The 27,500-nt window shown below is 42.7% G+C and overlaps 1 protein-coding gene across 3 annotated transcripts in view; it reads left to right on the top strand.

Annotated features, from left to right (window-relative positions):
- The window catches only part of MGMT (O-6-methylguanine-DNA methyltransferase), a 173,392-nt gene that overhangs the window by 125,024 nt on the left and 20,868 nt on the right, over positions 1-27,500 (top strand). For all 3 annotated transcript variants that reach the window (XM_050899294.1, XM_050899292.1, XM_050899293.1), the window contains exon 4: positions 12,887-13,047. In XM_050899294.1, coding sequence (XP_050755251.1) covers positions 12,887-13,047 — 161 coding nt within the window. The remainder of the gene's footprint in view (positions 1-12,886; positions 13,048-27,500) is intronic.

The following is a 27,500-nucleotide window of genomic DNA, read 5'->3' as shown; positions in this document are numbered from 1 at the left end:
CCGCGGGGGGGTCCGGATGCGATTGTAAGGTCACATCAGGTCCGCATCCCGGGGCAGCACCTCTGCACGGAGAAGTCCTGAAGCTCCTGGATCCCAGCGGCGAGGCATCCCGCTGGGCTCCAGAGGTTTGCGGGAGGGTGGGAGAAGCGAGGGGCATGCTGAGGCCAAGGTGGTCCACGAAAGGGGGAGTTTATTTAAATTGCAGTTCCTATAGTCAGTCTTTAACAAGCTTCTTTTGAGGTAGCAGTTTATAGACTCTTATTTCAGTTAATTATAACAGCAGTTTTTTGAAACAGTATTTTTATTGGTTTTATTGATGTGCCCTACTGGTTTTTCCAATCCTGTGATTGGGTTCTGCTTGGTTACCTGAGAGAAGAAAAGCTTTCCTCCCCGGCTGGGAAGATGCGGGGAGCGCCTGCGGCACAGGCGGGCGGTGGGCTGCTCGGGGGGTGCTCCCAGGCGAGGGGCCGGCAGTCGCGGGGAGCCCCGTACCACTCCCGAAGGCTCCCACGGCCTTCCGGGGGTTCCGTGGTTGTGCCTGCAGAGCCACCTCAGATACGGCTTCGTGTCTCTCCTCTACGTACGTGCACGTGCAAAAGCGACTGCCCTGTGCGTGCAACGGGGTGTAGTTACACAAAACCTCCAAAGAGGTGATCCGTGGCACTGTAGTGTGTTGCAAACAGTAAACAAGAAGTGCTGACGAATGTTGATTAAAATGAAGGGAAATACTCCGTATTTTTTGTTCTTCCTGCTGGTGTAGGGTTGTATTTTTGGTTTTGAGGCCAAATTGGTAAGAAGTAAAGCCAGTTCTTCATTGGGTAATGCCATTTTAGGAAGATCCTGCCAATGCGTGTGGGAGACAATCTCAAAGCTCTGTAGAAAAGCTTTGGAGAGAGTATACTTATTAACTATGCTGTTTTAATTGGCATGTGTTAGCAGTTTTTTCGGAGCGTCCTGTTCTCAGCCTATGTTGACATGAAACTTTGGGTGATGAATGCCTACTAGGAACTCAGATCTTGACAAGTTTCATGGTGGTTTCATCTGATGCCAGTGTGTGTTTCTGTGATTTCTGAGTGTTCGTACCTGGTTCAAAAAAAAAAAAATTAATACCATTTCTTTGCACTGATGTTGGAAGCTTCACAGTAACATGGGGGCGGTCAAACCGGACTCAAGCGCTTTGTCTGGTGCCATCCTTTCTCCCATACAGCTGCTTCGGTGTGCGGTGCATCAGAAGGGCCTCATTCACAGGAGGAAAATATTTTCCTAATTTTTTCAAGCAGCAGATGGGCAGCGCATCTCCGGTTGTGGCAGGAGTGTGCACGTCAGGTCATACGCCGATCCCTGCCCTGATGAGAGATCCTGCATGTTAGGCATCAGATGAGCTTACGGTTGGTCCTGAGGAGATGCTCAGAGGGCACAGACTGCATTACACCCAGACTGGGAAGTTGCTTTGAAAAATGTCCTGATGAGTTGAATTCTTAAGAGGTTCCTGATTTATCTGTATCTTAATTCATTTTAATAGGCTGGAGTATCTGCAGGTGCTGTTGATTATAATTCTTGGTGCTCACTTTCATCTGGAATTCATGCACTAATGCACGTCAAGGTGGACATCCAAAGTCAGAGCCCAGTTCCAATAATTCAGCCTTAAGTTTTCCTCTTTCAATTTCCCCGTGCACCAGTGGAGATCAGAGACTCGGGTCTTGCAGTATAAGGGTTGTAATGTGTATTTTAACTGCCTTAGTTTTTTTTTTTTAAATCCATGCATAATTGGTATTATATCTGTCTTAGATATGTAGAAAAAATGTAAATTTTACTTCAGATACCAGTTAGCAACTGGGTTATTGCTATGAGGCAAGCCTCTGAATAGAGGTGGTGGGGTTTATGTACAAGGTGATGCTACGTGGCAGTTGCACAGAGCTGGGAAAGAGTGGGGAGAGCTGTGGTGAATACCCTAAAACAGAGGAGCTAAGTGGAGGAGCGAAGGGAGTCTGGTGTGCGGTTTAAGGGTCCCCTGCAGCCAGCCCTAACACACTTAATTGCCTGTGATAAAACCGACCTCGGAAGTCTGATGGGAGAATTCTTTTATATAAGAAAAAATGTTTTGTAACAATTTCTTGTAAGTGCTAAAATTAACTCACTTTCTTTTAACCTAATTATAGATAGAACAGATGATATCACCTATGCTTAATGTTGCCTAACATCTTGGGTGAGAGTGTGCTGCTGCTTGTAACTTGGCTGAATTTTTGCTTTTTGCTTTAAAGCATTTCATGTGAAGCATCTGCTTAATTGTTGCTGGTGGAGGGTCTTTTGGGCGTGTGCTCGATTCCCCCGTTCCCAATCTAGAACAGGGTGGTCCTTTCCAATGAGAAGATACACAGAAATCGTTTTTTTTCTTTTTTAGACAAATCTTCCGGTTGTTCTGCCGCCAAACCCACTGATTTGAAACAGAAATATTTATGAAGAGGCCACTCTGATACTAGGAATATTTTTGTTCTCCAAATATGGCCCAGCTGTAGGCCTTTGAAGAGTTTCATTCATAGAGGGGGAGTGGGTCTCTCTGGGGCAGGAGGTCTCTGGGCTGTTTCTGGGGCTGAGCACAAAGGTGATACAACCTCACAGTGCTGATGAGCACCAGAACTGTAGTTTTCTTGACCTGCCTGAATGACTTCTGCTAGCACAAATGAGGTAGAAACGTGCAGGATGAAATCTGGAGAGAACAAGAATTAGTCTGGAAAAAATGTGGTTGGGAGACGGGAAGAAAGCAGTACTTGAATTGGTGACCAGCACAGAGGTGGACCGTGAAATCCGCTGTAGAGCAGGAAGGTCGGACAACGACTAGTACTGAGACGGTCCAAAGAAGGTGAGTTAAGGAGGGATGGGCAGGAGGACGGGTGGTGGCCAGGGTAGAAAAAGGGCAGAACATTGAAACTGGGCAATGTAAGGAGAGGGAAGGAGGGTGACAATGAAGCGGGGCTTGGGGCGTTGGGATACACAGAAGAAGATTGAGGTGGATGAAGAACCATAACTTCTTAGTGGTTGTCCTTGCATCTTACCGTTGTTTTAACAGAGATCTTTGTCCATAATGAGATACACTTCTCTGAAAACACAATAAATATGTTCAGGAAAAATAAGCCAAGACCACACACACATAGCATTGTTTTCCTTGAACGTGTTTCTTGTGTTCCTAGGAAAGTCCACCGCTCGCTGATTGCTGTGTTTCCTCCGTGGTCTCACAGTACCGTATCCCAGGGCAAGATCTTGTTTGAAATCTGTGTCTCTCTATATAGGATTCCAATCAAAACTTTAATGGTACAGGGCAGTGAGTAGCATTTAATGACCTTCAGTGCTATCACTTGAGTCTTTTGGGCATTGACATTGATTTTCCTTATCTTGGCATGTGAAGACAGGAGTCTCACTCCCTTCTTTAAAGTGTTTGCTGGTACGCACTAGTAGCACAGAACAAGCAGGCAGCGGCTTTGCAGGCATCACGGCTGGCAGCGGCGATGGGCAGCGTGTACTGCTTGCTTAGGCAATCTCGGTTTGGTACCTGAATTTAACATCATTAATTGCAAGAGTCAGAAAAAAGACTAGGCCGTTTGGATACCTATATATTTTACTCCAGAGGTGCATCTGTTTATTTGGAATTTGTATTTGATACCCAAATTTTTGTGCAGATGCTTCTTTTTCAGGGTAAAAGAGAGGTACCGTTTTAATGCAGAATTTCTGACCAGTCAGATCCGTAAGAATTTACATCCTCAATAACAGATAAAAGCAGAACGGAGAAAATATTGCAAAGGTTGTATGACAAGGAGTAAGTCTTACTCAGTTCCGAGTTCTTGTACTCTCCCATAAATGCATCAATTTCTTCTTAATAGGTCTTAAAAGGAGCTGCAGTGGGGTCGTTCAACACGAATTGGGGTGTTATTTCTGTTTATTGCAGCTCTCATCCTTTTTGTAATCTCTTACTACTATCATACAGACACTTCATTTATAAGAAGCTAAATTAAACTATGTAAGGATGTGCTTCTCCATGAATTTTAAACGTAAAAAGCTGCTTTGTTCATTGATTCAGTTGTGGGGAAAAAATGCAACACAGACATACGGCTATTTGAACTCTTTATTTGCCACATTTACAATATTAATAACACTGTTTCTAGAAGTTGTCACATCAAGTAAAAGATCTTCATTCCAGACTGTCTTTTGGGGCCAAATTGAGACTGGATGCATGCATTTAATAAATTGTAGTCTCAAGTAGTCATTTTTGTAAATAATTAGCTTCGGTGAAAGAATAAGTTAGCATATTGTATGCATCTAATGTTGCAAATGTACATACAGCAAACTTTCCTATTAATCAACAGTCAAGCACTGTAAGTTGGGTCTCATACATAATGAATTGTTCTTAAACCTCATGGGTTTCATTGATAGAAAAATAAGAGAAAACACAAATGTAGTAAGCTTTTGAATAAAATTTAACGAGATTGCTCTGCATCCTGTAATCGTTTCGGAATCATTAGAGACCAGATAATTCATCTGCAGTTTTGGGGTGGCTTTAGCCTTCATCTATCAAAGAAAGACTATTTAAATGACATTTAGGTGTTGATAAAATACATTTTTATTTAACTTCACAATGAAGGCTTCAGTAAAAATGCCAGCTAACTCTACGTCTATTATGTGAAGAATAATGCTGTATGACTGAGTCTCGTTTTAATGTTAATTTTTGTGTTCTAATCATTACTGATTCTTCCATTTGAGAAGTAACACGCCAGCTGTTTCTCTAAGAAAAAATGATTTGATAAGACAAGCACAGACGTATGTAGGTATAGGAAAGAGACGGTCAGCCTTTGCTTTTCAGACAGTGCAACTTTTTATACAGGCCTGACTTCTGGTGACTTCACGTGCACGAGCGTTTTTTGGAGAGTTGTCTTCAATCATTTGCTGATAAAATAAGAAAATGCCATTTAAAAAAAAAAAAAAACCAGTACATAACCTTTTAAATTATATTTGCTCCTCATACCTATTTCATGGCAAGAGTTACCGTTCAGATCCTAGAGAATCAGCAGTGAATTCTCCTGCAAATGTAAAAAATTTACACTGCTTTAGGAGCTCTTCACAATTAACTATACTAATGACCCTAAGCCATGGAGATGCTTGATCCACCCGATGTGCCCCAGCTGACCAATGCCTAGGGATTAGATTAATCATGGATGCTCACTGCCAGGAGACATCCCGAACCGATGGTAGCTTTGGTCGGTGCCGGAGCCTGTCCAAGAGGTGATATCCTGAGTAGCAGGCACCAGGAGGAAGGGCATGTGCTCACGTGCCTGGGCTTCTCCAGTCCTTGGGCTGCAGCATGGCATGTCGTGGGGAAAATGACCCAAGGACCCTTCTTTCTCACTGGTCTCAAATCACTTAGAGACTCTCTGCTCCTGTCTGGTGCTCCGAGGACTGTTTTGTTCCTCAGGTGACTCACAGAGGGGTTATGGCTACGTCCTAAACTCTCCCTGATGGTGATGGCAGAATTCTACTGTAATTGGGCAGTATTCCCAAAAATGTTTTCCTCTCCACCCATGGGCAGATTCTTTCTGTAAGATCCTTTTCCATAAGCCTGATGTGAAAAAGCCCTTCCCGCCCCCCCCCCCCCCCCCCTATTTTTTTTAACCCTGGCATGAGGGTAAAAGCCATTCGGAAGTCCACCCATGTTCCCCCTCTTGTTTGACGTTAAGTAGGTCTGTAGTCTCCAAGAGAGCGATGTCTAAATTGCTGTCAGATCGCATCACGCGCTCCGGCCGCCGAGCAGGGCTGCCGGGTCATGTCAGAGCCCATTCGTTATAGTTGGAGTCTGCTGCAGCAACAGGCCTCTGGTCTTTCTCCCCTAACAAGAGGATTAGCGTGACAGCCACATGGAGATCTTTACGGACAGTCACCAAACACTTGCTTAGGTTGGGCTTCAATTACCCGTTGGGATGGCCGCCGCGGTTGGGTCTTCCTGACGTGGTGCAGCCTTGGGTCCAGGAGTCCAGGTCTCTCTGATGGGCTCCCTGTTTTGGGAAGGTTTCTATAATCTCCCCTCTCCACCCCCCAAACATTATTTTAAAAAAAGGGGAATTTTGAGAAAAGAAAAAAGGGCTTTTTAATACAAGATTTTTTTCCTGCTGTTTTATTTCTGTCTCCCTCTCCTCCATGAATGCATTCCTATCAGAGCCTTTTTCATCCCTACTGGACATAGGGTAATTTTCGTAATTTTTGGACCTGTTTAAGGCACAGACTTGTAAGAAATTGAATGGCCAAAGAAGTGTCAAAATAAAGAGGAGAAAAAACACGGATGTGTCCCGCTGACAGTAATTCTTCCTACTTACCCCAGCCTGGAAGTACTCTTCAAACTGAAGACAGTGAGCGTTGTGCTACCCTATAAATGTGCTTGCAGATTTCCAGGGACAAACGGCAATGTTTTCTATTACAGGTTTAATTAAAATTTAGTGTCTGTGTCTGCCAGGTAGTTCTGTCTCTTTTTCCTGGTTGTAAATCGTGAAGCCGTAGGCGCTGGAGAGCCTCAGGAGCAGCGCGGGGAAGTCGGGGCTCCCTTTTGGAGACGGGTCGTAGCCTTGCCTGCCCCTGTCTCTGCCCGTCACACCTTCTGCAGGCGTTGGGTTTTCCTCCTCTGCACTCTTCCCGTCTGTCTTTGTCTGTCCACGTTAGACTCGATGACATGGGCTTGTGATGTTGATTTTGATGAAGGCAGGCTAAGAGAAGGGTTTGGTGAGGTTTTGTGCTGTTTGCATCGTGAAGAGTACAGCTGATGATTGCTTTCACAGCATTCTGGTCATAACAAGATCCAAAAGCCTCTTAATTAGGACCAATTTATTTAAATTTTAATATACAATTCATTGTTAATCAACAAAAGTGCTTATGGTTTTTGTTCAGGGAACACAGTGGAAAAAATTATGGATGCGCTTAAAAAACATAGAACAGAATGTGGTCAAGTGTCCAAATATGTTTGTTTTCTATGTACCTGAAGATAATGGGATATTGCAAACCCCGTGATCTTCAGTGCCTGGTGTACCATGGTGTCAGCACACAATTCAGTTGGTAACAGCCTGGCAAAGATCCTGATTTCCATGAGAAGACATTGGGAAGTTGTGCATAAAAACATGCATTCCATATCTTTTTTTCTATTTATTTTTTATTTTAGGTCTTTATCCCTGCTGTTATCTGAGTGGAACTGTTGTAGTTATTATAGTAATGTAATAATGAATTATCTGAGTCTGCCCACAGTGGCCCTTAGCTGACTGCAGTCTAGGAGGAGTTGCAATTTTTTTTTTTTGTGCTAGTTGGGGAGCTTTTTTGGTTTATATCTTAACCAAATTGAAATCAAGGGGACTCTTCATTAGCTCAGCACCTGAAGCAGTTTATAAACCTCTTCTTAGGCAAACCACTGGAGGGTGAGGTAGTTACCCGGGGATAAAACATTCAGGTGTGTGTGGCTACAGGCAGCGGAAGCGAGCATTGGGTGTTATGTTCAACCAATCGATTATATTTAATATATACAAATATTTTATAAATATACAAATAAATATATAAAGACGTTGTGGGAGCCAGTACAACATTGTCATAATATTTACCCTAAGGAAGCTGCCAGCTCTTAGCTTTACCCTGAGGAAGTTGCCAGCAGAGCCGTTGTGGTATATTCTCTTCATTTTAAATCACAGAACTCAAGGTCCATCTTGTAGTGTTTCTGTTGAGGTTTATCAAGGACTGACTGAGGCAAAAAGTAGCTCAGAAATAAAATAAATAATTAAAATCATACCAGTTTAGAACATGGCTACCCACTGAGGCTTCTCACAGCATTTCTCTGGTTTCCATAATGGTTAAGCTATTTAGGGTGATACTGAAGCCAATCTGCTGCTTACATGTTTATTTTGGAAGCGCGTTAGAAACTTCCAGTTCTTGGCAAGTGGTTTGGAAGGAGCCTGTTAAACTGAAACAGGTGGTGTTTCTGCTTTTCTCTCCCTCTGCTAAAACCATCTTTCCCTTCGTTTCATCCCATGCAAACATAAGAAGTCACAGAAGAGACGCAGCTGGGACGGAGCCTCAGGAAGACACCTCTCAGCTGCGTGGAAGCAAGAGCCCACTGGCTTCCTTAGTTTCTTCAGTCTTAAAAAAGAGCTGTAATGGAAATAAATATTTAGGATTGCAGTAAGAATATTATGGAATAGCTGTCGTCTGTGTAAGCTGGAGCAGCAAGTCTGCACCTGGGCTGTGGTGGATTCCTGTGCTGGGACTGACCTTACGTCTCTCTTGGACTTCACCACCACCAAGAGCTGAACGCACAGGCTGGAGATCTGCAGCAGCAGCAGTCATCCCCTGGCCTGAAAAAAAAGTCTCCGTCTGAGAGACATCCAACTTAAAAAAAAAAAAAAAAAGTATTTTTAGATGTCTGCTTTTTATAGCTTAAAACAAGCATGTTTTTTTCTGTTTGAGGAGTATGTAGTTTTAATTAAGCATCACATTGTAAAGCCCTGTAGATGAGTCAGTCACTTGCAGCTGAATATCCATTTAACATCACCATAAAGTTAAGACAGACATCTAACTTACTGCACACATGTGAGAGGCTGGCACGTTAATGCAAACAAAAAAGTTGCAGTTTAAAAAAAAAAAAAAACAACCTAAAAACCCTACAGTAATGATTACTTGTTGACCAAGTGAAAATACAAAAACCTCCACTTAGAATTTTTTGAGATGCCAGGCAGCACCCAACACAATTCACTAATGAAAACAAGTGCAATGACAGTCTCCAATGAAAGTGTAAGTGATTTAAATAAGACTACTGCATTTTAAATAAGTGCTTCTCGTTATTCTAGCCACATTGCGAAAAAAAGTGTTGGTACTTTTTAAGGAAAGATAATGAAATTCTCCAGGGCAAAAGTAAAGCAGTCGCATTTCTTATGCCTTCTGTTTAGTTTCTTGCATTTTTAGGTGAATACACTTATTTTATTTTCCTGTATAAAAGTAAAAATTACATCTTGTTGAATCACAGGTTTCAGACTTAAAGCTTAAAGACTTAAGCTTTCCCTAGGTAAAACATACAACGCATGGCTACTTGGCTGTCACCTTGTGTGCTGCTGGCTCCACGCCGCTGGCGGCTCTACGGCCGGGAGCAAGTCCCTTCCGTGGGGATCACCGAGGGCAGGACATTAAGAAAAGGGAGTCTCCTTTTCCTTGTTGTTCACTGCTGAAGATTAGGCACAAATAGTTAATATGACTCTTAGATGGGTATTTTTCTCTAATGGTATACAACTTTTTCCTGTCCATCTTGCCATTAGAGGTGCTCAAAGATCAATGCATGGAGTGGGGTGTTCAGAAACCTTCCAAGAAGTCTAACATTGAGCAGAGGAATTTCACACGAGGGGGGAAATTTCCCATGTTGTAACTCATCTGCTCTCCTTTTCTTCTTACGAATGTTTTGAGACCACTTTTGCCTTGCTTTTTGAAATGTACGTATGGTTTAGTTGGACAAAAGTATGGCTTTGAAGCCTGAGAAAATCCTTTAAAAGGCAGCTGGTGTTTTGAGTTGAATTTTTAATGATGAGGTAGTTTGTAGCAGTGCTGCTATGCAACTTCGGAAAGAGAAAGGGGAGGAGGAAAGGGAGGGGAGAAGGGCCTGTAGAAGACACCCATGCATAAGTTATGTTCGTTTTTTCCTTTATTAATGCTGTCAAATTCTCAGGAATAGTTGTTAGCATTTCCAGCCAAGCAAAATTAATATGAAGATTTTTTTTTTTTTATCTTTCTGCCCATTTGAAGCTCTCAGCATATATGTTGGCAGAGTGACTTTGTATCCTACAGCAAAAGAAGTCAATGCATTCTTAGAAAGCAATTCATTTTTGTCTTGCAAAGCTTTTGCTTTCGCGACCAAGGTGGAGGTGGCCGTGGAGGTGGCAGGCATTATGAAAGTGCCTGGTATTGAAGCGGTGGGAGAATGCTCTCACCGAAAACATCCAGAGATGTTCGGCAGTGACAAGGCACTGTTCTTAAAAGCAGTAATTAAAAAAAAAATTAAAAATTAAGACTTGTATCCAAACAGTCCTGCCAGGGAAGACCTGGTGAAAGTCAGGAATGTGTATGTGATGGCAGGGGGAACGTATCCACGTGTTGGGATGGCTGAGCCTTGCTGTGGTACGCAGCAGGTTCCTGCAGCCCTCCCAGCTACACAGATAGGCAAAGCAGCTGCTGTAATTCATGTCTTCTTAAAGAGATTGATGGACCTTTTCTCTGTTCCATATATTAAATATGGAGCTAATGGCCTGACGGTTACCTTGAGGCTTCAGGCAAAGCCTTGAGCAGCCCATGTGCCAGCCTCCGTCGCACTGCACCTCGCCGACGCTGGCATGCTGCTTCCCGCCTGTTTTGGGGGAGAACGATGGTAATCTGGTGCCTTTCTGGAGCAGGAGGAAATTACGGTGCCTGTCTGGCAGCGTCAGGTTGCGGGGGTCGGCGGCAGAGCCGGGAGCCCAGCTGCTGGGGGCTGCTTGCTTGCAGAGCAGCGAGGAGATGAAGTTTTTCGGTTTTATGATGATATTACAGTCCAAATCATTTCCAGACTCCCGAGAATGTGAAACAAGATGATGTGAAAAACATAAGGTTACTGTAGTTTTGAGTGCTTTCTATGCTCTTCTGGATAAATGGAGCAGAAAAGTCTACCAACTTCTCTTTGAGATTTCAGAGGCATTATTATATTCTGTAGTTATTATATTGTCGTAGCTCTAACAATCCACAGTAAAACTGAGCCATATTCTGCCGAGTGTTGTACATGTGCAGAATAACGGATTATCTGTGATGTCGAGAGCTTGGTTTGAGGTCTATGTCGTAGGTATTCATGCGAAAAAGTTTACGCACAGATTCTCATACCTTTTTTTTTTAGCAAAGAGATTATTAACTAGCAAAATAACGTAAACTAGACATCAGTTTTATAAAGCAAATTGATACTGCTTCTCACACACATACACACTAAAAAGAAGGATCAAAAGCATTAATTTGGTAAATAAATGGAAAGAGAATAATAAAATTGCACTTAATTTCTAGCAAACTGGATCCAAAGCCGATTCTTCATTTTTGTTTTGCCTCTGCTCCAAGCCGTCAACTCGTATTCTTGTGCGACTGGAGTATTTTAATTGTCCGCCTCTGCGTCCCTCCTCTTCTCTGCCACTTCCTAATCAGTAATTATGTGGCCTTCAGTGGTTAACAATTAATCAGAAAATGAATTGGGGCTGGGGGAGATGGCAGGGCCGTTTGATCATGCACCAGGCGAGTGAGGGCTTCGCTTCTGAGAGTAACCCTGACCCAGCTCCCGCCTGCACATCATTTATCCTGTCCAGAGGCAGAGCCGGGGCGGGTGTCTCATTACACCGACGTCCCGTCGTGTTCGGCTCCACGAGCTGTCGTGGATCAAGCGTGTGAAGGCGTTTGGTCTTTTTGCAAAGGTGCCTTGTGGCAAAAGCAGACCTGGTGTCTTTTATGCCATTACGGGTACATCACACGTTTCGTTTCCTTCGGCTTTCTGCTGGGAGGGAACTAACAAAATATTTTCGCTCGCTTGCAGCGCACTCGAGCGTACTGGGGAGTTTGGGTTGGTTTGCTCTTTCCCCGTGCCTGGGTGGCAGAATTGCTCTGCTTTTCTCTTTCTTCCGTTGTCTCAGGTTCTCATGTATTGTGATATTTCTACAATTTTCTCTCCTTTCTCCTGCTTTGTGACACATCCAACCCCTCAGCAGAAGACTATGCTGTTGAGTTTTGGCAGCACGCTATTGAGAAACGTCTTGTTCTGGGGTCTGGCTGTATTTCCAGCTGGGGGGAAAAAAGCTGCAATAATCAGAAAACCTTAGGATGGCTCATCGGTGGTGCTTAAGATTCTGGATATGAGAAGATTGCTGGCAGGCCTTGCTGTTTTGGCAGTCACCCTTGATGTTGTCTCCCTATCAGTCTTCCCACCGTTTCTCTCAGGTGCATTGCTAATGGGCTCTGTTTGTTTATCAGTACCCTGAAACCGGTCTCTGCAGTTTTGAGAGACACCCACCACACCGCGGCCTTGTAAAGCACCAAGAGAGCACCACCACCACCCCTTCACCAGCGCTGCTTTGCCTCACTGAAAGCGTACGGGTTGGGAAACATGGCTGGATATTTGCAAAACTAGCGTTCACGTTTTCATTGCTCTCACACACACATTGCTCTTCCAGAGGAAAAGAAACAAAAAGTAGCAAGGGAAGAAGTACATTTTTGTTAGCAGGTGCTTTCTGTTCGCTTGCTTTGCTCTTCCATATCCTGCAAGCACGTGCTGGCATTGAAAATCAAATGAATTCTCAATTGCTTCCTTCCAATTCAATAAGTGGGGGAAAGCAGAAACCTGCCACCGTTGCTGGAGGGAAACGGGGCAGAGGAAGGTGCAGGTTGGGCAGAAAGCCGTTTCCTTTCCTCCTTTCCCCGGGGATGGTCCCTGGGGAGATGGGACTGCGCCCTTGGGGGACATGGAGGAGGAGCCTCACCTCCACCCATCCTGGAAGCACGAGGATGCGTTGTCTACCATGGACTTGGGTGGTTTTCTTGCTCCTTGACATTTCCCACTTAGGCACGGCATTTTCCTCTTACCAGTCTTTCATGAATTTTTTTACGGGTGTAAGCAACCTTGTGTCATCATTGCATTTCTAGAAGTGATGAGGATGCATTTTTGCTATTGCTGTCATGAATCTTTTCACCTTTATCAGAGCAGAAAAAAGATGGAGCCTGACTCCAGATTGAATGTTTTGAGATTATCCTTTTTTTGCTAATGTAGAGAGTATGAATATTCGTTTTTGTAATTTTTGTCATTATAACTTTACAATTGTCTCTCTCGCAGCAGGGCAGAGTCCTCAGCCGCTTGCGAGGTGTGCGAAGGCGCGGAGGAGATGACGGAGCCGCTGAAGCAGTGCACGGCTTGGCTGCGCGCCTACTTCTGCGAGCCGGCGAGGACGGCGAGCCTTCCCGTGCCGGCCTTCCACCACCCGCTGCTCCGGCGAGGTCTGTGCCGCGGGGCACCCGTCCCCTCCCTGCTCCCGTCAGCCAGGCTGGTGCTGGCCCCCGTCCTCCTAATTCTTGGTCAATGGCAATAAAAATGATGCGGTTCGGCTCCCGACAGTCGCTGGCTGAAAGGTTTGAGTATGAACACGTCTGAAGGGCAGTAAGCTTTTCAGTAAGGTCGTTGTTCACTTAAACTAGCTTTTTGCCAGCAACAGGGGGAATGAGGCGTAGACACGTCCGTGTCTACTGGCCTGGACACCTCGCCAGTGCCATAGAAGCAGTCAGTGATAGTTAGGTTGCGTAAGGTAGCTATGTTTTCATTCCTCAAAGTTGTCATAGATGCTATTTGGATTTCTTTAAACAAACTGGTGGTGCTACAAAGAAGTTGCGCTACTCATGCATTTAGGTAAAAACAAGATCTGAGGAAAGTTTCTCCTTACCGTTCTTCATTCACTGGCTGTGTTCCTGAAGACATCATAACAGAAGTCAATCACTTGAAATGGCATAGGTCCCATTATTTAAAAAAAAAAAAAAAAAAAAATCTCAGAAGACTGCTTTTTGCAGTGCTTTCTGGTCTGTCCATGAATATCATCATTTCCCAGCGAATAAAATCTTCAGTTTAATAGATCTATTTTTTAATTGTATTAGATTCCATACTAGTGTAGCACTGAAAAGGGGCTAGTATCCTCTACCTTACGTGAGGTAAGATAGCACAGCTTTTTGTATAAATTCTAAATTATACGTACTTTTTCTTTTTTTGTGGTTCAAGATGAAAGACACCTTTTAAATATGGGTGCATAGGTTTGTATTGTATTTTAAGGCGTAGGGACTATACGTCAGTACCTGTGTAAAACAATGGCCTGCAGAAAGGAAGGGCTGTCCTGGCAGGCACGCCTTTGCAAGTAGTATCTACAAGAACTCAGCTGGCTGCTGTTCGTTGCTGGTTTTATACAAATTCCTATAAATAGTAGGTTTCTTCTTGCTGTTACACTTTCTTATTCTTAATTATCTAATGGCAGCTGCAAGTAGAATGACAAAATCAAAATGCGGTTGTTGTGCAGAGCGTTCTGCAGATAATCAGGCCATTGCTTTCAGAAGGTGGGAGTCTTCCACGTTACGAAAATTTCTCAGTGTGAGATCTTTCATAGTCAAATTACAGGGTGGGTACTGAGTATTTTTTTAAGCTACGTTGTATATTGCACTGTCTCCCCCTAATTTTTATACAAACATCATTTTTATCAGCTACTAAAAAATTTCATTTAGAAGTTTTAGTGAAACCTTCCGATTAACATGTGGGAGAGTAAGCACTAATGACTCTATGATGTGAAAATTGCCAAAATGCTCATGAAGTATGGCCTTCTAGGTGATTAAATTGTCATTTGAGGACTGTTCTTTTATTAGCTGGGATGAAATTAAGACCCGTATTGTGAAAACTTTAGGGTTGGGGTGAATGTGAATGGGCAAAGCTGGGTGGGAAATAGTTACTGCTGCTGTTGATTCCACCTTTGAATAACATCAGGGGAATTCTGCTTGCCAGATTATCCACCAGAAGATTATAAAACATTTAAAGTAGTGCTTTTACTTTTATTAATTTTCCTAAATGGGCTACTGAATTCTTTTTAGCTTGGCTAATGAAATTTCTTGGTCTAAGCGCTGCTGATGTTGTTTTAGCTGCTCTTTTGGGGTTTAGCCCTGAGCAGGCTTGCCTTGGCTTGCTTACGGTCAGAGTTGGTAGGGGACTTTGGTCCTTCCCTAGGCAGCAACCTTCCTGTGCAGGCAACGCTCGAAGAGACTGAAGATCATTTAAAAGAGGAAAAATAAGTGTATTTGTTAATAGGAAGCTTCTTGAGGGGAAGCAATCATCACCCTCGAATATTTGGGGAGGGGGGAGGAAGGAAAGCTCTTGAGCACCGTCCAAGTGCAAAACCCAGCCGAGAGGTGCCTGCGGGGTTGGGGTGGGACGTGGCGGTGGCCGTCAGCATCGGCGCTGGGTCCCTCTGCGGCACGCCTGGCTTCGTGAAGGATGCGGCTGGTGGTCCTGCTGGCCGCACGCTGGGCAGCAGTGGTCCTACTGGGGTTTGACCTTCTGTATCGCAGGTTCGGTGCTGGGGGGGGGACTGGAGTGCAGTTTTCTCGTTTTAACATGTGCGGGTTCAGGTTTTTTTTAATTTAGTTCAGTTATTTGTTCTTGGACTGAGACAGGTGTGCATGTTTTATGGGGGGAGGCACGTACGTAGTGGAAACGCTAACGAAGAGTTAATCGGCACAAATCGCGATGATGTGATAGCATTTCTGTTCTTCTCTTACTTTCTGCTAGTAATACTTTCATAAGATAGAAAAAATTGATATTGGAAGGAATGTGGAAATACGTGCCAAAAATTTGAAGAAACTGTTGTGAAAAGTTATTTAGTGGAAAGGTAAGGTAAAAACCGCTTTATAATGGATTGCATTGTATGTTTCAATTTATCTGTAAGTCAGAAATGCAGTAATGCTAAATTAGGAGTTTGGTATTTATTTGCTTTTTCACATTTACATTTGAAAGTGCCTACTCATTTCTCCAGGCACTTAAAAATGCAGAATAAACATAAGCGAGAGCATGAGAATCTAAAGCCGGGAAGGCTTTTTCTCATCACACCGATTTCCTTATGTGTCTCTCTTCAGCAGCAGCTCTTCCAATGAATCATCAGAACCTTTGGCCTGTCTTTTCTCCCCTTCCCTGTAAGTATGACCACTGATAGCGTGGTTCTTTGATATTAGGTGACTTGAGTTCTGTCATCAAGCGCTTTTGCGATAAGGACTGATTATTGGATATTTTCTTTCTTAATCAGTGCTTATATCAAACTTTATTTTATTTTTTTTCTGTGCTAGCATCATCTGAGGACAGGAAGGGCTTTGCTTATGTCAAACACGTTAAAGAGGTTCCTCATTTATCAAAAAAGTGTAAAGTGCTTTCGGGATGAAGCGCTTCTCAATTCATGGTCAATTTTCTGCAGCTACTTTTGTGCCAACTCTTAAGACATAGCTCCTTGTGAGGAGAAAGATAGTGACAATCAACTTTGAGATAACAAAAGCAGAGAGGTTTGCAAATTCAGAAAGTAAAGGTATGTTGCAGGTCGCAGAAAGCCATCTTTCTGCCGCGGCAGCACCCGGCTCTGCGTTATCCCAGCACCCGAGGCAGCGAGCACCCATAGCTGCTCCGGGTGTTGGGGCTGGTGGTGAATGCGGAGCCCAGCCACCTCCCGGCCCCAAACGCCGGGCGGACGGACGGAGGAGCACAGTTGGTGACCACCTGAAAAACATTTAGCTGTGTGCTTTGCTTTTCTAGGCTCGTAGGGAAGCAAGACAGCAGTGCCCCTTTGAACACCGAGCACCCTCCAGCAACCCCTGCGCTGGCAGTGAAAATATGATAACAACCATTTCGTTATGCTGTCGTAATTTGGTCGCCAAGTGCATATGCATTACCAAGGCAAAGGCAAGCTGAATTCAGACATTTAGTGTTTCAGCGGCTCATCTTGTGTCTTAAATTTTTCTAAAGTGCCTTTAATTTTCTAAATTACTATTAAAAGGGGGAAACGTGTTTAAAAGCACTCTAAGTACAGAATTAACCATTCCTCCTCGTAACTTGTGGTTGGCAAAGTTTGAATCTGAAGCACTGATGCTGTAGCACAGCTTGAGGCAGGCAGGAGAAGTTTGAAGCTGGTTTCCCAACACCTCCAGGAGTTGTCGGCTTACTGGCTGTCCAGTTTAGCCTATGCAGCCAGTTTATTTTTTTTTTAAATGTAATTGAAAAACTGGAATTTTCAACAATTTGTGTCATGGCCAGTGCTCCATGTGGAATTTCATTGAGCAAAAAGCAAGTCGTTTTTTCCCACTTCTCTGCAGCATGACTTCAAGGTGTTACGCCTCAGAAAAATCACTGAACATTTATAATGGGGAGTGATTAATTGGTCTTAATGTATCATGGTCATTAGCCCCCTTTATATATGAAGAAGAAAAATTGACCCTGTTATTGTTTTGAAGCCTATGCATGAGTTGCTTGATTTGTGGGTCTATGAAATGGAAAAGGCAATGTTAAATTGGCCAGTCATGAATTTCCTGACTTTTCTTTATTTGTGCTTTATAACCGTAGTGGTTGCGGTTGCAGAAAGCATTGCAGCGCTGGACGCTGCAGCGAGGAACGGTTGTGTGTTTGCAGACCAGATGGCTCATTAGAGCAACAAGAGCAGAGGAAATTGGAGACACGCAAGAGTTTTCCTTTGCCCTGTGACGAGCAGCAGCCCTGGGGCCCTGCTCTTTGCGTGCCATGCCATGCCACCGTCCTCACCGGATGAAGTCCTTTAGCTTTGCAAAACCACGCTTTTATATTCTTGAGTCTGGAGTTCCTCAGTCGGGTCCCTGTACCAGAGGCATAGACCTGAAGCAAAGCTGTGCCTTTCAGCTCAGTCCAGCTCAATCACCCTGTTTCTTCCAATAAGCTGTGAATTACCATGTCAGTGTGAGGGAGGAGGTCTCCTCAGGTCTGCAAGTGACGTTCTCTGTGTCGCCTTGCAAACCAAAGGCAGAGAAAAGCTGGGCAAAAAGATCGAGGAGGAACAACCTGAGGATGGAGACCAGAGAGGTGAGCTTTGCAGGCCAGATTAGTAGCTGAAATTTCCCGTGTATAATGTATGCTGTTCATCCAAGAAGGGATATTGATGAAACGCCTCATACATAATGGGAGCAGAGAGTCTTCAAAGAAACTGGTAGTACCTCCATTCTCCTTCAAGATGACTTCGCTCCGTACCCAGGCCTGTAATCAATAATTACCCTGTGATTTCCTGGGAGCCTTCTCGTTCAGAAACTCGAACCAGAGCAGCGTAGGCTAGTGAACCTGGCATAGTCCCTGCCAAAGGATGGCAAAGCGCACTGTAAAATACCAGTTACGGGCTGAAGAAACTATTCACTTTCTGGTGTCACCTCTGTGGAGTCAGACTCGTCCTTCGTTCCCGTGCTGCATGCTCGCCCGTCCTTCCCGGGGTCTGCAGGTGGTGTTGAATCTCTCCCTCTAGAAAGCACCTATGGAGAAAATCCTTCCCTTAAGTGCATCTTGATTACTCTTTCACCTTCCTGCCGGTGGCACACAGTAGCACCTCTTTGTTTTACTTGTTTTGCACATTCTAAACTATTTAAAAAAAAAAAAAAAATCTGCAGCAAATTAAGAAACAAAAGTAGATTTTATGTATTCTCCTGTAACTCAGCGAAGGCCAAAGTATTCTTTTTCCTTTTTGTGGTTGGAATGCTCAAATCACAAGTTTTCTGAAGATTGTGGGGCTGTTAATTTGCTTACTTCTGAGACGGCAAATTCAGCATCCCATGAATGTTTACGTTCAAAAGAAGTGTTTTTAGTGACTGTGCTGCTTACCCTAATTACGGTGTGCAGTATAGTCTACTAGTAAATTTTTCTCACATAACAATTTAGCCAAAGACTTTTTCAATATGTAAAGACTATTTAAATAAGAAAAGCATTTACAGTATTAAGAAGAATACAGATCTGTTTTCCCTGGCTTTAAATTACAGATTTAAAAAAAAAAAAATATCATAAAAATCATTGACTTTGTTGAGATACTGCCTAGTAAAGCTAGAAAGTTTGAAGTTTCAGGTGCCGGTTTATCCTATTATTATCCTACTATTATTTATCCTGTTATTATCCTGTTATCCAATAAGATAGCAACTCTACTCACATTCAGTGGGAAAGAAATGGCTGGTAAAAATGTCATTCTTTAAAACATAAGAATGAGTAAACTCCTTTTCAGGAGCCCCAGAAGCAGAGGGGGAAGGTCCACGACTCAAAGTGGAGGAGGTATGAAAAAACCTGATGAAAAGAGCAGGAGTAGCTGGAGGACACTGAGGGATGTCAGATGTCATGGTCGGTCCTGAAGTCACGGCACGGCTTCCTTTTATATAACGAAAAAAATATGCAAAGTTATGTTGGGGTGATTTGCAGCCTTGAGGAGAACAGGAGAAAATGGGAGTTAAGGGTGAGGAATGGAAAGGATGAATTTGACCTAGGAATGATTTCATTGAGCTGTAGGTAACTTAGGTCATTAGGAGAAAAAGTAACCATAAGCACTTTAAGTACGTCTTAAACTTAAGAGTTTTCTGCTCACTCCTAGAATGATGTTTGCATGGTGTTAGCAAGACAGTAAATACTAAAGTGAATGAAATCTTCACAAGTTTACTGTCTTTATTAACTCGTAATTCTTAAAGTGATGGCCTATGGATATGAGAGACATATATATGTCTGAGTCCTATGTAGTTTTAATTTTCTTCAGTCCTGTGTATGACTTGTAACTTTTTTAGCCCTTTTAAAAGAAATTGTACCTACTCTTAAATGACTTTTCTAATATGATCTAATATACATAAATCCATACACAATATCTGAAAATATTCTAGGTGGCTGGAGCTTACTAGGATGATAGGCAGCCAAATAGGGTGCTAAAGCAAGGCAAGCGTTTTGGGGTTTGTCTGGAACTTCTGTAAGTACGTATTTTCATGGTGCAGGTACATATGTGTACAGGGGCAACGTATTGACTTAGTGCCATGGTGATCTTTTTTTCTCAAACGTTGTAAAGTTGAGACTATAAACATCAGATGTTACAGCAAGGACCAGTTCCTGTGATTTCCTTCTTTTGTTTTAGATGTGTGTGTGTATGTACATATATATATATAAAAAAAATCGGGTTTGAGAGGCAGGTGTGGTGCAGCTGACAGCCCTGCCTCTCCCTGGTGCAATGGGAATGCTGCAGGGACCAAGCCCCGGGCCAGGCGATGCCACTTCATGGATTGCCGTATTCAAAGCATAACCATCCTCAGGAGGAAAAGCAGAAAACTCAGCCTACAGAAAAGCTCCAGGAGCCAACCTGTCCCAGTATCATCTCTCCATGTGTACCTTATTTCCAGTAAAAATTGAAAATTCATTAGAGTTCAACTGGGAAAGAATAAATCCACCAGCATTGCCAGGTTATATTTATATTTTTGTAGAATTGAATTGCGCTGCTAGGTAACCTGCTGAGGAGGAGGCAAGGCTTGCCCTTTCCTAGACAAATGCAAAATATCATTCTTGCCATTTATTTATGTTGCAATTTGTGAAATTCTCTTAATTTTGTTGTAGAGATTCAATTCACTAAAGAAAAAAAGTTGAGAAATGTTTCTGACTTTCCCTTTTTCATTGCTGCAGCTTCATCAGACATGCAAATACATTTCTATTTAGGCTTTTAGAAAATGTTATTTTAAAGTAACATGAAATAATCTGCTTGAAAACGTTAGTACTTCACATATCTGGACATGGCAGATTCAAGTGCAAAGAGATGACAAGCTTTCATATTTCTGTCTGCCAACACAAAATTCAAATTCCAGAGACTGGCACCTTCTTTTATTACCATTTCATGTGAGAATAGTTTTGATAAGCAGAAAGTCACTGTTTTGCTAGACATTTAATGGATTTTTACAATCCAGTACTTTCCTACAATTTTCTTCAAACAGAAATCAATCCTCTCCAACCTTCAAAAATGAAAACAACAAAACCCAAAACTAACCCGGTCACTTTTACGTCTCAAATTCTTTTTCCAGCCCAATTGGCCCATTGCTTTCTATCAACTGTTTGTATTTAAAAATAAAACTAAACAAAAAAAAAAATCAGTACAAATGCATGCTGGACAGAAGTATTTACGAAATTCCAGACCGAGTTCCTATTGAATTCAGAGCAAACTTCCCATCAGTTTTCAGTGGAAGCTTGTGTGGTTTTAAGCGTGTGTTAAGGAGTACTCGTGAGTTCACTATTCATAGGATAAATTGTCTACCAAATATAAACCATTTATGACAATTCAGGCCCTCTTAGGTGCAAATGTCCTTTTTGCCGCTGTCCCTGGCACGCTGCCGGGATTTAGGCAAAGCAATTTGGATGCACTGATTCCAGGGACGGCAGAGGAAACATAACTTCTTGTGGTTCGTGGGTTTTTGGTGGAGCCTTGCAGAGTAACCGTGGCCTGAGGTGTGACCTTTGAAAGGGTCCAAGTATGGGGAGAGCGGTGTATCCGTCCTGTCATGGGGAGGTAGTGAAAGCGTCAGTTATTTAAAAAAAATGCATTGTATTTTCAGTAGGATGATCCTTTCTTGTCAGTATTCTTGACATGAATTACAGGTAGGCCACAGTTAGAATAAAGGAGCGTTATTTAAATAGTTTGGGTTTAGGTAAGAGTGGATTGAAGATCCACAGCTGATGTTCACCTGTACGATGGCAAAAACTTGCTTGGTCTCAGAGAATTTGGAGATATTGGAGCAAGTTGTGGTGACTCTGAAATAGCTGCAGAGGCGCGCGGATATTGAAATTATTCCAAAACCAGGCTGCTTTTTTGAAGGGAAAGGTTTGTGTTTGGTGTCTTACGCTATTTGGTATGAATTCACTGACCCCGCGTTCGGGATGGCTGCGGTGGGGTGGAAGAAGATGGAAGTGCAGTGTCTGCTCTCCCTTTGCTGCTCAACTCACTTGCTCTGAGCCAGGTAACGCAGCCCTGTCTGCTGGTGGACGGTCCCCTCCTTTTGTCGAGAAGTTTCCAGGACTTCACCCAGCAGACAGCTCTGACGGTGTTGGGAGTTCACATATATATCTGTGCGTGTGACTGCAGCTGGACCACGGGCAGGGCGGTTGCACTGTAACCTGCGCCTGTAGGAGCTGCACGCATGGGATGCTTCTTTATAAAGTCAGTGCGTTCAAAATCAGATCCTTTCTCCCTCCATGAAATAAAGGGAATAAGTTGACCCTGATACAAGAAATATTTTGACCAACCTGGTAAGGTTTGACATTGCTGCTTGTATATGAGATTTAGATAAAAAGGTAAGAATTGAAGGTGGAGAAAAACAAATACCAATGTGGGGAAAAAGACTTCTTGTATCCAGAGTCATGTGGTTATCATCTTCACCCGAAGCCCCAGACCTTAGCAACCTGCTAGCATTGCAGACCTGTGAGGAATAAGTTTAATTTAATTCATTTTTCCTTTGATTTGTTTGCTTGCTTGCCACACATGCAGCCCCATGTACCTTTGCACCCCTACTTAATAAAAACCTATATAATCAAGATAAAAGGAAAGGATTTTATAAATATAGCCCCCCCACACCTATTTTATTAATGAACTTTCAGCCAAGTTTACTTAAATCCCCTTATCGATGGGAAATATCGTCAATACTCATATACATTTAACCTGTTCGGTATTTCAAAGGTAATGTGCTTAATGTGACTGTTACTATGGCGAGCACCTTGTTTCTAAATACCGTTGTTAATCTTTTTCAGAAAACGAAAATATAGTGACATTTACGACAGCCTTTATGTTAGGGGCACATAGATAAATTCATCTGAGGGGAAGCCATTTTCTAATATAGATACTTGGCTGCTGCTTGACCTAAGGATGCCCCTTCCTGACCTATTTCCCAGACATTTTGCCATATCTCCTTTTGGAGTTTGTGAACGTGCAAGCTGACCAGTATATTCTGGGAAAAACAAGGACTTGCTTGACTGTAAAAACATACTTTTCACTAGAAATTTGCATCCCACACTCTTCTCAGAATAAAATATGCAAGAACAACATAAATGGCATACTCTTTTTTCTTTCTTTCTTTCTTTTTTTCCCCATGAATTGGGCCTTTGATGTTCAAGAGGAGCCAGTATTAAAGGACATCCCTAGAAGGCTGTAGAAATTGTTCCTATTTATGACAAATGTAAAATAGTACAAATCTAGCTGAATGTGATGGTGTCATTAGTTTGTGAATCGCATCCTTGAAAATAACTGTGGAGGAGCCAAATCGGTTTAAAAGAAGATAACAAAATGGTTTAAGCTACTTAGGTTGAATGCCAATTATATTTTAATATTCAACTGAGCATATTTTACTAAGAAAAAAGGCAGCGTCGACGCATGCATAACTCATTGGCAGCGTCGACCAGCTGTGCCACTCTTCTCTTCGAATCACTTTGTGCATTTTAGTAGCATGGTAATTTAGTAGAGAACTACCTGAGTGATGGCATTTTCAATGAGCAGGTAATCTACAGAGAATTTTTATATGGTTATGAGTTCTGTGCTTCAGCCTGGCAACACAAAAATACATCAAGACCAATTACGGTATCAACTTTCAGCGTGATACCCTTGCCACGCAAGTGCATGTATTTCTGCCCCAGGCATTTCAAATTGCATCTAATTTGAAATCTTTGGGGTTTTAATTAAATTTCAGAATATATGGAATTCTTCATTAGTACCTGCTCTGAATAGCAGATTATACTTCTCTCAGTCTCTCGTTAAAGAAGTAGGCTGTGGTAAATAGCATGTTCAAGAACTGATCATTTGTGGTGCCTGGATATTGGGAACAGAAATAGTGAAATGCAAAATAATATCAAAAAGATTATTAGTCCAGTGAGGGACTCTTGATTTGTATTTTAATGGAATTTTACATTTCTCTTAATGATTTGCAAATTGTCCTCTGATTATAAGATGCATTAAGCTTTTCATTTTAATGGAGAGACACAGCCATTAGCAGAATTTTTTTTCTGTCTTCTTTTTAGAGTGCTTCCCTGCAGCAGATAAATATTGAAACCATTAACACCTTTTGATGTACTTTATAGTGCTGCAGCTTGGACCAATACATGAATGAACGTGGCCTTTTATATTTTAGCACTTTGCTCAAAGCTCATGATTGTCGTTACATGGGTGAACAATGACTGAAGCTATACGTTTTCAGGCAAGCAGTAAAATTATGTGTATTTCCCCATAATTAATGTTCCAAACGTTTCGGTGAACATCATTCATATTTAATGCAAAAAGAAAAAGCAAAGCCAACAAGTGTCAAGATCTGCAGTTCAGACTGAGGATGCTCTGACCTTAACTGACCATCCTTTAAGGGAGAAGTACTGCCGTGTCTCTTCGAGCGGGGTTTGTTGAGGATTCACACACAGCTTCTCAGTGGGCAAGTACACAAACGTGTTCTTTGTCGCAGACACAGGAATAGATGTACGCTCTTCATTTGTCAATCTGAAAGTCAAATTTCCTCCTTGCTTTCGGCTTAACGTGAACCCTTAACGTTGTATAAACACGTTTGTGCCTGTGCTGATTTCATTGGGTTTGGCAGAAGGGCACGGGATGAGGAAGCGGCCTCTTTTTTGTGGCAGGTTGTGGAGCATAAGTAGTGTTTTCCTGATACTGCAGATTTCTGTAACACAATGGGGCTGTTAGATCAGGTAAAGGTGTACTTATTAACCTTACTAACTTACTAAAATCCCTGTAATATTCGTTAGGCGCTTTGGAAAAGCGACTCATTCTTTCAGAGGTGCTGGACAGGAGCGTGTTTAAGGAGCTGTGCTCGTTTCCCCAACCCCACCTGCTTCTCGCACCCCAAATAACCCGGCATTTCTGTCTGTGCTTTTGTAGACTTCTCCTCTCCTGGCAGGTGACCGCCTTCTGCAAGAACTTCCTCCAAACAAGGTGGTTACTTTAAGGCTGCCTATTAATTTCGCAAACTCTAGTCTCTGAAAAACCATCAGAGGTCACTGATAGGACTTCTCCTCTGTTTGCTTCCAGGATGTCTGTTTAAATAATTTGAATCTCGGGAATTCAAATTGCAGTTCATTTAGCAGCCGCGCTGTGTATGATGGCACCGTTATCAGTCAGGAGGCTAAGTGACTTCATGAAATCACACTTTATGTCTTCACAGTTGTTTTGCTGACTGCTTAAATGTGTGCTCCTTAAAAAGAAGAAAGAAAAAGAAAAAAATCCACTCTAACTTTGAGGTTGAAGCCAGAAGATTCTAGGAATTAATTGCTGCTGCTTTCATATGTGCCTTGAAAAGATGTTGCATCATTTGTGAATTAGTGTTTGTAAAGTGCTATGCAAGTGTTAGCTTCATACATCAGATATTTATAATTCAATAATAAATTAATACAAACTAAAAAGAAAATCGGTACTTTGATACTGACTTAATTTGTATGCAGTAAGCAAATAGTTACATATTATTACAGTTAAGCAATTTAATGAATATTATTTTTAACTTGCACATTTACAAAGAAACTTATAGAAATCTAAAGAAATTGCTGTTCATGTTTTAGACAAGTGAAGATCTTATACTTTGTTCACATAGTGGAGCACATTTGCATTGCATGTTTCATATATTAATTTTCTAGGGCAGGTTATCTTTGGTAACACGATCCTCACAGAGCAACTGAGGGTGCAGATTTCTTGATCCAGAGTCGTTTGGGAGTGGATATTTGGGGCCATGTTGAAAAATAAAACAGTAAAAACACCTCGTCAGTGTAATTCTGAGTGGAATTACAGAGAAAAAGCAATTATGCGTGAAGCGGCGAAAACTACAGGAGAGATGATGGTGCATCCCAGCCTCCCTCCCCCTGTCACGCCCAGGTCCTCTGCCATCAGCCTGCCCGGAGGAGAACAACCGGAATACCTGCGCTGACATAATCCGGTGATTAACCATCGTTCTGAAAGTGTTATTTCAAAGCAGGAGGTACACAATTGCTTTCTCCAAAATAACCTGGCTTAGTGTTGCCCCCTTTCATGGGTGGATATAGAATTGGTTTGTGAATATACCTCTGGGGCATGCTAGTGAGTCCTCCTGGGCTGTGTTTGCAGCGCACGATACAGTAGGCTAATGGGGAAATGTGTCTGCGCTTGTCAGATGATAGAACAAATTCCAGTTTGCAGAATCAGTTTCACACAAGATGATATCAAAATTCGTGGATTTATTCCCATTTACATCACGGGAGGATGTTGGAGCCCTGAGATGATTTAAAAAAAAAAAAAAAAAAATCTTGTAGGACATAAGCATGAAGTTCAGCGCCCACAGTTTCACACCTACTTTGTGGTGGTTCGAGGTTTTGTGGGGGGTGGATGGAGGGCTGGGGGATTCGAGCTCCTTGTTTGGGTTTGTCACTTTATTTCTCCAAAGCTGCCCGATTTGTAGGTCATTGGCACTCCCAGGTTTAGTTTTAAACCTGATGATCCTGAGCCAAGACCTCGAACCAAAGGTCGCGATGAGTTTGAAACTTTGATGTTAGTAAGCTTAATTTATGGGTATGACTTGGAAATCGTGCTTTATCGACACGTATCAGTGGTTGAATCCTTTTTCTTCACCTTGTATTTTGAGTTCATTAATATCAGAACGACACTTCCAGCATATCCGTAAATCTTCGGAAGTTTTCTGCAGAACCTTCCTGCCCATTCCAGTCTAACTATAACCAGATGGTCCTGCCGACCCTTCCGAAAGCCCAGTGTAATTAGGAAACCACATCTTCTCTGATTTATTTAGGAACTGTGGGCAGGTTTGTGCGTCTCGTTAACAGGACGAGTCGGGAGAAAAGCTGGATCGTGGCAGCACCGGGGAGGCTGCATTTTCGTTGAGTTCCAACAATGCAGATTGAGGTAAATTGAATTTAATTTTTGTTTTTTCTCCGGAGAAGGAGAGGAGCGACCTTCACAGGCCTGGCATCAGCAGTGGTGCTTTCAACAGACAATAACAAGAACTCCAAGAAATGGGAAAAAAGAGGGTTGAGGTGGGAGCAGAAGTTCCGCTTCAGTGTGCGCCTGCAGTAATATCTTGATTTTAAGTCAGACGATGGCCAGTTGTGGTCTCTCGTCACACACGGCCCTTCGGTAGGGAGTGAGATTGCCGTGTGAGAGCAGAGTTCAGTTCCCAAGCTCGGTCTGCAAATCGCAGCTGATGAGGAGAACTTAGGAGACACTCAGGTGAAGTTCTTGGTGAGCGCCAGCTCTCTGGCAAAGTGAAATAGAGACAAGTCCCTCATTTATTTCTATCTTGAATGGAAAAATACAAATTTAATTTTCTGGCCCAGTCACTTAGAAATTGCAGCCGAGCTGGTGCGTGGTGTCTCTGGAAGGACTATTCTGTGTCCTTTCCAGAACAGGTATGGCATTAAATACCGATAAAATATGAAAAGATAACCTGAGTTTGAAGTGAATGAGATAGTGGTTGATGTTTCTCAATTGCTCTGATCTGCAGGTGGCTTGTATATATGTCTATAGTAGTTCCTATGTGTATTAAAAATATTCATGAAGTCATTAAAAAGTTATTTTTATGTACTTTGCACAGTTATTCCCTGCTCCCAAAATTGACGTATTTGAAACAAAGCGAAAATATTTGCTCCTAGAATGAGATTTTGAATGGCAACTGTAAGCCTGGAGCAGATTCCTGTACCTGATCATTAAACCTGTAGGTGCGGCATTGTAGAAATACCACCAGGTCTTTGTTGGTGGCTGAGCAGCGGAGGCGACTGCAGACTCGGGACGCGTGTCTTGGTCTCTGGCTGCTTGCCTTAAACCTCCGCTCTGCTCCCGTGCAGCGCCCACGGCGCTGTAAAAATGCGAAGGTACGAGTGAGACATCTCCAAACCAAAACGTTGCGTGTTT

The sequence above is a fragment of the Gymnogyps californianus genome, chromosome 6, assembly GCF_018139145.2.
Source record: "Gymnogyps californianus isolate 813 chromosome 6, ASM1813914v2, whole genome shotgun sequence".
Taxonomy (NCBI): domain Eukaryota; kingdom Metazoa; phylum Chordata; class Aves; order Accipitriformes; family Cathartidae; genus Gymnogyps; species Gymnogyps californianus.
Note: the sequence above shows the minus strand (reverse complement) of the source record. Positions and strands in the feature narration are given on the sequence as shown.